The sequence below is a fragment of the Bactrocera tryoni genome, chromosome 5 (genome assembly GCF_016617805.1).
Source record: "Bactrocera tryoni isolate S06 chromosome 5, CSIRO_BtryS06_freeze2, whole genome shotgun sequence".
Lineage (NCBI taxonomy): Eukaryota > Metazoa > Arthropoda > Insecta > Diptera > Tephritidae > Bactrocera > Bactrocera tryoni.
In genome coordinates, this window is record NC_052503.1 from 18,574,474 (window position 1) to 18,585,924 (window position 11,451).

Below are 11,451 nucleotides of genomic sequence, written 5' to 3' on the forward strand. Positions count from 1 at the left end.
TCTGCACACCCTAATAAATAATGAAATTATGAAAGTCCGGCAATATAAAGATAGATAGATTTCGAACAGCTGGTGAATAGTGTTGTCAACATTTCTGTGAATTGTCTTTATGTGAAAGGGCTGAAAATTTTTCATTGAAAGAAATAGACAATTCTCACTATTAATTTGTGCTAAGTATTTGAGTATTTAGATTTAGAAGAAGATTTGAGTATTTAAAATATTGTTTATTTTGTTAAAAATAAAATAACCGATAACACGAAAGTTAAGAATTTAATATTGAATCAAACAAACGCGTCGAAAGTAGTCAGGCAAGCAGCAACACAGAGTCGCAGTCGAGTTATAGCAACGAAAGTAACGACGGGAGCGGCAAGAGCAACGGCAACAGTGACGAAAATAAAGAAAAGTGGACATCAAGGAAATTAAAAAATTTCTAAAAATATTTGCAATTATTTAAATCGGTGTACAATTCAAAGTTAAAAATGGTCCTTAAGGTTTATGTAAGCGGAATGTCCGGCAATAAAGAGGTAAGGATTCAGTAGATATGGTTCTAAGGTGCCAATAATGTTGGCAATTGCGGCTATCGTGTAAAAGAAATGTATGCGGGTGGGGTTAGCAGCCCAGAACTCGTCGAAATATAATATTCATTTATGTGCAAATAAAAATTAAAAATCTGGTTCCGGCAATGGGTGATTCTACTGTGACGTGATTAACATTGGTTAACTCAAAAAGAAATAGTATGATTCCAACAACAAATATTAGATATGTGAACGACCATCCACGGAACGATTGCATTTAGCAGTTTAAATGTCAAGTAGATTTTGTTATGTTCTCTGGTGGGCGAACGATCAAATTTTATACATGCTTGACATGGTCGCTACTGCTAAGGTGTTTGTGGTGGTTTGTCATCATTTTGAGCTGTGGTAGTGTTGTGGTCTTCACTTCTGGTTTTTATTTAAAGATACCACCTGTTAAACTAAAATATGCGTTACATACGATAAACGAAAATCATTGTACAGCAATCAAAGCTGATTAAGGGTATAAGAAGTAATATCGACTATTCTTTCGCAATGTAGAATCAAATTTTCGCACATATGTACATACATATGTGCCTCATATAGTATATGCTTATGCTCTTAAGAAAAATTCATTATTTGATTATGAATCATAAATGTTATGTGCTTACGTGCCAACATCTCAGAATTGTAAAGGTAAAAGGGGCAGGCAATTAATGTGTAGCATATACAAATATATACGCAAGCAAATAAACTCTTGTATATTCAAGTACATGAGGATAGATCCGAACTTTCCAAAAAATTATTCAGGTCGGTAATATACGGAGTAAAAGTTGAGAAATTTTATTTAACAAAACCGTGTATTTACACAATGACTACTGAATATGTTATAATATACATATGTATGTATGTATTCTAATACCCAATTTTGGTGGGTTTTACCTTATTGAATTGATTTGTTTAATAACTCTGAATTGAAATTTTATAAAATATTTCATTTATTCGTTGGAAATACGTACATATGTATGTGCAGGCGGTTAAGTCATCTTGTATACCATATTCGGTCAAACCGGTTTTATAATTTTTAGTGATTTCAGTTACTCCCTACAATTTGTATGTAAACAGTATTTAATATTTTATTATTACTTGATCGTTACATTCTTAATAGTGACGCATCTTCGTGTTAAATTTCCGCCTTTTACAATAATAGTACCTAATATTGATGATGACGACATATTTTGGGTTTCATATCAAATTTGTTATCTAATCAATATAATTTATCAATATTCTTAAGTATACATACGCGTGTCATATTTATCTGTTTAACATACATATATGTAAGTATAATGTTATCACACGGAAATTCTTTGTTCCTTACCGGTGTCAAACAGCATTAAACATATGTATATACAACATAACGTACATACATTGTGCGTTGAGAACACCGTTTTCAAAATACAATCGGGTGCATTATATGTGACCTGGTCTACGAAAAGCGGGCTAACGTGCGAAAACTAGTTTTCTGGGAAAGCTGTTAAAAATAATCGTCAGTTTCTCGTTATCTCATTAATTGTTCTCCTTTTTTTTTGATACCTAAGCCCCCTTTTCGTAGACCAGGTCACATATACAGACTTCTAACTTACAATCTCTTTTACATTTTTATTTTATTTTACTGGATATATTAAAATATTAAAATGTGCATTACACTCAAATTTTTTATCGACACTGTTTTGTAAAAATATAACTTTTCAAAACTTCAGAAAAATGCAAAAAATCATATTAAATTATGCATATAATTAATATTTGTATATACATATTAATTTTATATATAATTTTATTGTATCATTCATTTACTACAGTTACTTGTACAAAATTTTCACCTCTTTAGCAAGTTTCATTGAGTTCCAAATCTTTAGTATAGAAGAGTTCTACATAACAAATAAATACTTATGTACATATTTTTATACTTATGCACTTCAAATTTTAGGTCAAAAAACGCCAGCAACGCGTTTTGATGATTTTGGACAGCAAGAATATCAAGTACGACATTGTGGACATAACGGAACCAGGGAAAGAAAGCGAAAAAGAGTTGATGCAAACAAAATCGACCAGCAATGGTGCCACAGTAAGTGACCCAGAGCCAAGACATCCACTGCCACCACAAATATTCAACCAGGAAGAATATTGTGGGGATTATGATGCCTTTGATTTGGCCAATGAAATAGATACATTAGAGCAGTTCTTGAAGCTGGCACCGGCCGATACCACAGCTGTTTCTAGTGCTCAGCTGGAGTTGAAGCAGGAAAATGGAGAAGTAAAAGCATCAGATGATGAGAACAAAGAAAATGTCGAAGAGAAACCTGAAAGAGAAGAGGTCGGTAAAACGGCTGACGACAGTCAAGCCGCTGCCGATGCTGGGGAGAGTGCAAACGGTGATGGCGAGACCAAGAATGCTGAGGTTTGAGCTGTCGATTTTTTTTGCAAAAAACTCTTACACTTTAAGCGCTAAGTATTGCTAACGACAAGAAAATATTGTAAAGCTCTTGTATAGCGTAATAGCATTAACAAAGATTTATATTACATACATATGTATATGCTTATGTAATTAAAACCTCAATTTTCACTTTAATTTTTTACTTATTGTATGTTTACTTTCTTTTTATTTCTGCAATATTAAATTAATTATAATTTAACATTTTACTGCGCTAATATAACAACAGCAGCAATTATCGTAAAATTAAAAAGGAATAGCAAGCAATGCAAACTAACAAACAGTATGTTAAATATTCATTATTTACACACATGACATGCATATGTATTTATTTTTTTTTAGTTCATATTTAATAATCATTAAATTTCTTATGATATAATAAGCAATACTGCTTGTGTTTATGAAAAAAGACAAGAACCGTATTTATACTTTCATGAAATTCGTTAATCAAAAAGTTGATTTACTTAATTCTTAGTACATATCTACATAGTCCGTATGGCAAACTAGCGTAACTAAGAAGAAAGTGGAATAATTAATTTTGTTGGGTGCCAATTTCCGGAACTATATAAAGGGAAATGCAGCAACAAACCACGGGTTTTCTCATACCCACACACGAATTTGAGTTTTGTCCAAGTTAAATTAACACAAAAGTAAACAATTTTGAATTTTTCAATTATACATACATACATATGTAGTTGGGTATTCGTGCCTAACTAGAAATTTTTGAATAAAATAAAAGAAGTTTGCACTTATATTTAATTAAATTATGGAGTGAATTTCGATTGCAATTACTTGAAAAAAATTTCTTCTATACATACATATGTATATGCCCATAAATTATAGCATACAGTTCGCTTTTAATTTTTAAATATTTATATTTTTCATTTCGTTTAACGATTTTATATAATTGATTTGATATATCATACATTTACTTCGGTTCTAATAATTGCATGTAATACTAATCTTTATGGGTTTATTTATATGGGCAGTACACACTTTGCACCTACATTATTAGTAAGTGTTTCACCGCGAGATTGAGATCAGTTGTTAAAGTAAAAAAATATTTTTTTTTTATACACATGTATTTAATTCATACGCAGATATTTATAACTGAATAATTTGTTCATGAAAGCGAAATTGTTTCGAATTTCTCAGAGAATACTGTGGTGTAGTATCAACATCAATGATAAACTTGAAGTACATTTTAAATGCAAATTTAAACACACGTCACAAAGGGGAGCAAGTAAAAGTCATAAATTGAAGTCGATAAAACAATTAAAACAAATGAATGTTGAATTGTTATTTTACAGCTTAGAGATAACAGCGAAAATTTTAGTACTTTTGATAATTGAAATAATTTATAATTAATCTGAGAACATAATAATTGAGTGCAATTAGAATTGTTAATCAAGTCCTAATATAAACATTTGACGTGACAATTAGTTTAACTTGCCATATTGGTTGAAAAAGGAACATGCTTACGAAAAACAATCGAATTGAAGGAATTAAACCGATATAATTATGTATGTATATCATAAACGACTGCTATGTAAAGAGCGTAAAATACATTTATACAATAATAAAAACATCTACTTGCTTTTTTTGTCCGGTTATTGAGTCGGATAATTGAATTGCCGCGATGTAGCATAAGCCATGTACGTTATATGTTTAACGTTAAATTATGGTAATAGGTGCTTGAGATGAATCGAGTGTGTTGGAGGTACATACTTCCATTGGTTGATTTTTGCCAGTTTCAACGCTGACGAAATTCTTAATGTGCTTTAAATTTTAAATATTACGCACTGCGCTGTCGTTTAATGTGTTTTAATAGGCGTAAGCATTTTTATGTGCAGCGCGGCATGCATGTATATTTGTACTTTTGTGTAACTGTCGTCTAGCGAGAACTACAATGCCAATAAAAATTTCGCTGCTTTGGAGCTTTTTTTACTAACCTGCCAACAAGAAACTTTGAATAATTTATTGTGATCTTGAAGAATGAAACGCAGGAGGAACAAAATGAAGAAAAGAAAGACGAAACTGAAACGGCCGAAGCCGATACAGAAGAGGGCAAATCCATAGGTACATATATATATATATGTATATGTAAAGTACTTTTAAAGTTACTAACTCACTTATAACACATAGCAGAGACTGTTAAAGAAGAAGTGGCTGAGGAGCAGTCAAAGAGTGACGATACAAAACCAAATAATGCAGAAGGCGATCCGACCGAGGTTTGTGTCTACAAATTAGGCCATTACCTTTAAAGCTTCGCACAACCAATTCATTGAATGCTAAGATTCTGAGCCTTAGATATAGAGTATATCCATTTTGACCACTATTAATACTTTACCTATGTATATGTATTTCAATTTTCCCCTCACATTGGAAAAATGTCCTAACTAACTATAATGGATGTGTAAAAATATCATTGATATCATGAAATCAGACGCAAAAAGCGGAAACTAAACCCGACGACGAACAAAAGAGCGTAAAAGTAGGAGACAGCGAAAATGCCGAAGACACAGCAGAAACGGAAGTAGCGAAAGGTAAAATGTAACAGTGTTATTGTTGTTGTGTGTTGAACGTACTTTTGTATGCGAATACAATTAAAAAGCAAAACAGAAATACTTAAATAATTTTGCACACCATTAGATAAATCCAATGAGGAAACGGAAGATAAAACGGAGAGTAAACCGGAACCCGAAGACAATGCAAAGGAGGAAACGGCGAAAAAAGAAAGTGTCATAGAAGCAGAAACATCGGCGGTGGAAACAGATTCTTTGAAAGAATATACAGAGGAAGACATTCAAAAAGATGAAACCGCAAAATTAGAAACGGAGAACCAAGATACCAGTAATGACAAAGACGAAGAAGCTGAAAAAGAAGCAGAAAATTCTGAAGCAAATGAGAAGGATGTTGTTGATGAAAGTAAAAAAGAAATCGGTGAAACGGACGAAACCGGCAACGATGATGCACAGATTGTTGGTGATGAAAATGAAGTAGCTGAAAAAGAGAGTGAAAAAACAACAGCAGATGTAAGGGAAAATGTAGAATCCTATAACGATGATAATGAGAATGCAAGTGAAGAAAACGTGACGAGCGAAGAAGAAGATGATGATGAAGAAGAATCAAGCTCATCGGAAAAAGTTATGGATAAGGCAGAAGATACCGCAGAAAATAAAGATGACATTAAGGAAGAGATTGTTAGCAACGATCACGATGATATTGAATAGTAATAATACCATTAAAATGAAGAGAAACCTCTTCCGCGATCGACTGCTTAGCTTTTGGATATGTTACATATCATTAATTAACTTTTATTTATTAAATACATCGTCCTTAGTTTCTCACTTTAAAATGGTTTTGGAGTTACCCCCTAGCACTTCATGAGTCATTATTTGTAAATTTGATCATGCATCACCGAAAAGCACTGAACGTAGTAAACACAAGCCAACACACTCCTTGTAATTATCTACTTACCTAATTCGTTCATACTTTACATACACATACACACCTCTTTAATAAAATTATTTATTTTACATTTTTGTCAGCATAAAATTATGGACAATGAAAGGCTCACACAATCTACACCGCATAGGAATGTCACCCATGCCAAAGTGGAAGACTTACTTGATAGCGAGAAGCGTGCAGCGGCGAATTAAACCAATGCACTGTACTACATACATATATACATTCATCAGTCAATAAATATTGAGTTTTAAGTTGAAAAAATGTGTTTGCGTTTGTAGTTATATCTTACCGTTTGTATGCATTTATTTCATTGATGATTTTTTTTACCCTGAAGAGGGTATATTAAGTTTTCACGAAGTTAGTAACACTCAAAAGGAAACGTCGGAGACCCCATAAAAAAATATACACATATGTATGTATATGTACATGTGATATGTATGTACATATTATCAGAGTAACGAGCTGAGTAGTTTTAGACAAGTCCGTCTGTCTGTATGTATGTGTGTAACGCTCAGTTTTTGAGATGAGACAAGTACTTGTATGAAATCCTTATTTGAGGAAATTATTCTAAATTCGAAAGTTATGATGTGTTTTTATAGTGATTTGTTTTATACAAATGACGACCGCATAAAACTAATATTAAATGAGAATTAAATTGATTTCTTTTGTTTTCAATAAATTTTAATAATTTAAATTATTAATCCTTTTTTATTATTTCTCGCTTTCCATGTGATGCTTTTAAATTGTATAATTGGATAAATAAGTGAATACAAAATTAGCAAAATTATTTATGATTTAAAAAAAGATTTCGTCAGGTTTTGTATTACCTTCTGGGTTTCTTTCACATTTTATTTCTTTTTTTGAAATAGGTGTCTATTTTTTCTAAAAACCATTGTAATATTACGCTTTTAAAAATTTATTCTTAATCATAGTTTATTTGTATTTAGGTTCGCCCAGCAATTCTTATTTTTCTATATATCCAATTAATTCAAACATATATTAGAAAGTAAGAAATTTGAAAACCAAATTTTATAAAAAATGAACTATAAGTATTGTAAGATCATTATACAAATGCAATACAATCTAAGGTTTTTAGTCAGTACCCTCATCCTCGGAACTATCAGTCGTGAAATCGCTTGAGTTTTCGTGCTGTTCATTATTTTCAGGCTCCGATTCGCTAAGATCCCATTGTGGGTGATCTGTAGGTGGGACGGGCGCTTTTTTAACGTCCAATTTCAATTCTTGTTGTTGGTCCATGCCCAAATACGAGTCTAAAGGAAATTTATTTATTTGTAATTAATCGCATTCAATATATGCATACACATTTGTTTCGACCGTACCTGATCTTAAACATACTGTAAATGTATACAGGCCCGGCCAACGCGGTGCTGTAAATTTCAACTGTATTTCCTCCTTATCCACCAGACTTGTGACGTGGTAGGGAGCTGTAAGTAGCGAGCGAGACTTACGATCGCATATATATGTCCACCAGTATTCTTGCTTTTCTTCCGGGAAATAAGGACAGTGTACTGTGTGAGATATACGGGATTTACCCTCAAGCTTTTCACGCTTATTAAGCTTGGCTTGCAGTCTCTCCCAAGCTTCATCGTCGTCATCATCATCATATGTCTCACTCTTATTATTTTGTGGTTTGTCACTGTCTGACTCATCGCCCGAGCAATCTTTCTCCTCCACATCGCTGGCATCGGCTTCAGAGTCAGAGTCGTCATTATGCTCGTGACTATCAGCATTTGTAGGTGCCGTAGTTTTGCTTTGCGCTACGGTAACAGGAGGTGCTTTGCGCTTCTGATTATTAGCAGACTTCTTGCCTCCCTTACCACCTTTACCTTTACGTTGCTTACCCCAAGCAGATTGTTTTTTAACTGGTACTGCAGCTGCGGCAGAAGCACCTTCTTCTTCATCACCTCCACCACCGGCTGCTGCTTCATCGTCATCCCTGGAAAAAATTTGTTCCGTAGAATGAATTTTTAATGGACACACTTATATATTTATAATCAATAGACTAATGCTGAACTAAGCAGCATTAAGCTCTAATCTACAAAATGCATATATTAGCATTCTATTACAAATCAATTAATTGAAAAAAATGGCAGGTACTTACTTGATACCTTGTTTTTCTGGTACTTTGGCATCACCAAATAATGTCTTCATGTCTTTACGCACTAACGTTACCGTAACAGTTACTATTGCGCCAGCAGTTACAACATTTGTATTCTCATCATCGATAACTAAAAGAAAGATATTCGCATTTGAAAACAGATTGTTAGATTTTAAAATTCTTATTATTTTACCTTCGCAGCGAATGGAGAAATCAATCAGTGGCAATTTCCCCAAAACTCTCATAACATTTTCATACTCAAAGTCCGAAAGACTTTTTAATAGCTGCCTACTTTCGTCATGTTTTAATTGCGCAAATTGCTGCAAATTTTTAATATGTCTTTTTTTGTTGATATAGTAAAGATGCTGATCTTCAGTGAGATGAGGTAATTGAAGTAGAGGAGATTTATAGTCCCACAAACCTTGAATAATCATAGGAGACATTTTCATGCAGTTTTCTATAGTCTCAATACTGGGAAGACGGGGAACTCGTCTCGCATACGCCAACATAACTAATTGATGTACACAGGACACCATTTCTTGAATTAGGTATGGACACTTTTTAACAATAAATTGACGATCCTTCTCTAATGTTTCTGGGTTAAGAGGAATACGTGAGAGGTGAGCATGTAATATAGCGCGTGCTTTGATCGAATACATCCGACAGAGAGGGTGCTCTTTGCACTTTTCATTTAGATTAGGCAATTGTCGAATAAGCTAATGAAAAAAAATATATTTTATTTTTAAACTACATACAAATTTGTTAACAAATCATAATGTACTTACTACTGGTACTTCTTCGTTGTCAGATTGTCTTTCGACGACTTGTGAGTTGTGCCGTTTATCGAATTCTAAACTAGCAGCAAGTATCATAAGAGCGCGCTTCAATAACATATGTGGTGTTTTATGTATGAAATAGAAATACATTTGCGAGGTATCTAACAGAACTTTATCACCTGAAAAACGTATTGAACGATACCACCACATGCCTACTACAGATGGCAAAGCTACCATAAATATCAAGCCATATAGACCAAGTACCCATACGGAATTTTCTTTCTCGACGATCCATGATGGCAAAGCTATGCCAAAAGACATTGCACCGGGTCCATCAGGATTGCCATATTTCTCATAATTCTGCTTGGCTGTTTCGTCTGTGAGTGCTTGATACGCTTTTCGCAACATCATGAAAGATTTTTCGTCACCGGTTGGTTTATCTGGATGCAGTACTCTTGACAATTCACGATACGTTTTCTTTATTTCCTCCATGGAGGCGGTAGGGGGCAACTGTAGAATTTCAAATGGATCGAAACTGGCCATTTCATAATCAAATTGGGATACCCGATATGCAAGTAATACAAGCAGTGCCCAACCAAATACTAAACACAATTTAATTAGTAATGATTTCAGCATACGATAGGGCTCCGCGGCCGCCAATATCGCTTTTTTCTTTATACAGTCTGGACATAAGCATTCTTCCTTCAGCTTGTTAACATCTAAAATAAAAACAAAGCAAAGAACATCATAACAAATACGTATGTGAAAGTGGTCAATATACTTTAATATCATATGTAGCATATTCACCTAACTGATAACTAAAGATAGTCTAAGCTAAACTCATTATATGCAAGTGTTTTATAACAATTATTAAACGAGCTTTTTCAACTCGCTTATGCACTATACATCTGTGTAAACTTGGCAAGAATAATAAATGTATCTAACACATATTTCTCTTCCCCGCATTTCGTTCATCACATGCAATTGTCAGCTTAATCAGGTAGTTAATTCGTCAAGTCGGGCTTTTTCTTTATTACGCTTGGCATTCGATTCACCGATCTTGACACATCGTGATAACTTGATGTTGTTGTTAATACTACTTGCCGCTTTCACCAAGTACGACGACATTGCTTCTTAATAGAACGTGTCGACCGCTGTTATGCTTATGGATTTCCGCTGAACTACTGGATAGTGAATATTTTACATAGGTGTATGACACACTGAACTTATATGGAAATATTCAGTGAAGCAGCTTAAAATAGTTACTACTTTCAATAAAGAACTTACCTTCTTTTTTCTTGCGTGGCCAATAATAAATGGTTGTGGGTACAAGAATTAATGCGAGAAATGATAGGAGGAAATAATAAAATGTTCCACCACTTTCATCATACTGGAATTTTTGCCCCGCCATGCTAACTTACAAACTTTCTCGACTTCTTATTTTACAAGTTTCTATTGATGCACTTTTTTAGATAACAACAGGTGAATTTAGTATTTGCTACGTGACGGGGCAATAATTTTGTTTTAAGAATTGTAGTTTTTTTTAGTTAAAATTAAAAATAATGTGAAAAGATTCTGCGCCGCGAACAAAACAGCAATATTCATTTCGTTGTCTATTGACACGTCTGTCTCAAAGTGTGTCAAATGAAACGTCATTTTATGCTTAAAGCGACGTCTAGCGGATTCGAAAGAAACCTATTTATATTGAGGAATTTTTGGAAAAAGTATCACCGCCGGGTATTCTATTAATTTATAATGGTTAACTAAAATTAAAAAAAAAATGGTGATAATGAAAATTTAATTACATTTGAAAAAGTACATAATTTTATTGGAAATACAGTGAGTATCTTACACAGACATTTGTATACGTGTATTCTTGTGATTATAACAAATGTATTTACTTTATTTTGCAAATAATTTTTAAAAATTTATGGAAAACTGCAGAGATTATTGAATAGAGAAGCGGTTTTTGATCCAGTCTATGATCACTTCCTGAAGTCACTTGGTTTAGTGCAAAAACAAATTATTCCAAATTCCTCCTATTTTATCGAAGCCATATGTATTATGTACATTTTCTGGTGA

General features: G+C 33.2%; 2 protein-coding genes across 5 annotated transcripts; one reads left to right on the forward strand and one right to left on the reverse strand.

Moving 5' to 3' along the window:
* Positions 1-111: 111 nt before the first annotated feature.
* Positions 112-6,786, forward strand: LOC120779117 (myb-like protein X). 4 transcript variants are annotated; one of them, XM_040111310.1, is made up of 7 exons: positions 112-524; positions 2,500-2,970; positions 4,998-5,082; positions 5,149-5,234; positions 5,450-5,549; positions 5,656-6,235; positions 6,555-6,786. In XM_040111310.1, the coding sequence occupies exons 1-7, from the start codon at positions 480-482 to the stop codon at positions 6,709-6,711; spliced, it is 1,524 nt and encodes a 507-aa protein (XP_039967244.1). In that variant the 5' UTR covers positions 112-479; the 3' UTR covers positions 6,712-6,786. The 4 variants fall into 4 exon arrangements, 3 of the variants coding, with proteins under 3 accessions (XP_039967244.1, XP_039967245.1, XP_039967246.1); XM_040111311.1 differs by having other exon boundaries at positions 5,152-5,234; XR_005705609.1 differs by having other exon boundaries at positions 114-524; positions 5,656-6,467; positions 6,555-6,627.
* Positions 6,787-7,391: 605 nt separating this feature from the next.
* Positions 7,392-10,985, reverse strand: LOC120779118 (translocation protein SEC63 homolog). Its single transcript, XM_040111313.1, has 6 exons — positions 10,657-10,985; positions 9,379-10,088; positions 8,787-9,309; positions 8,597-8,723; positions 7,815-8,431; positions 7,392-7,745 (listed from the first exon to the last, which is right to left on the reverse strand). The coding sequence occupies exons 1-6, from the start codon at positions 10,778-10,780 to the stop codon at positions 7,567-7,569; spliced, it is 2,280 nt and encodes a 759-aa protein (XP_039967247.1). The 5' UTR covers positions 10,781-10,985; the 3' UTR covers positions 7,392-7,566.
* Between the last annotated feature and the right edge of the window lie 466 nt (positions 10,986-11,451).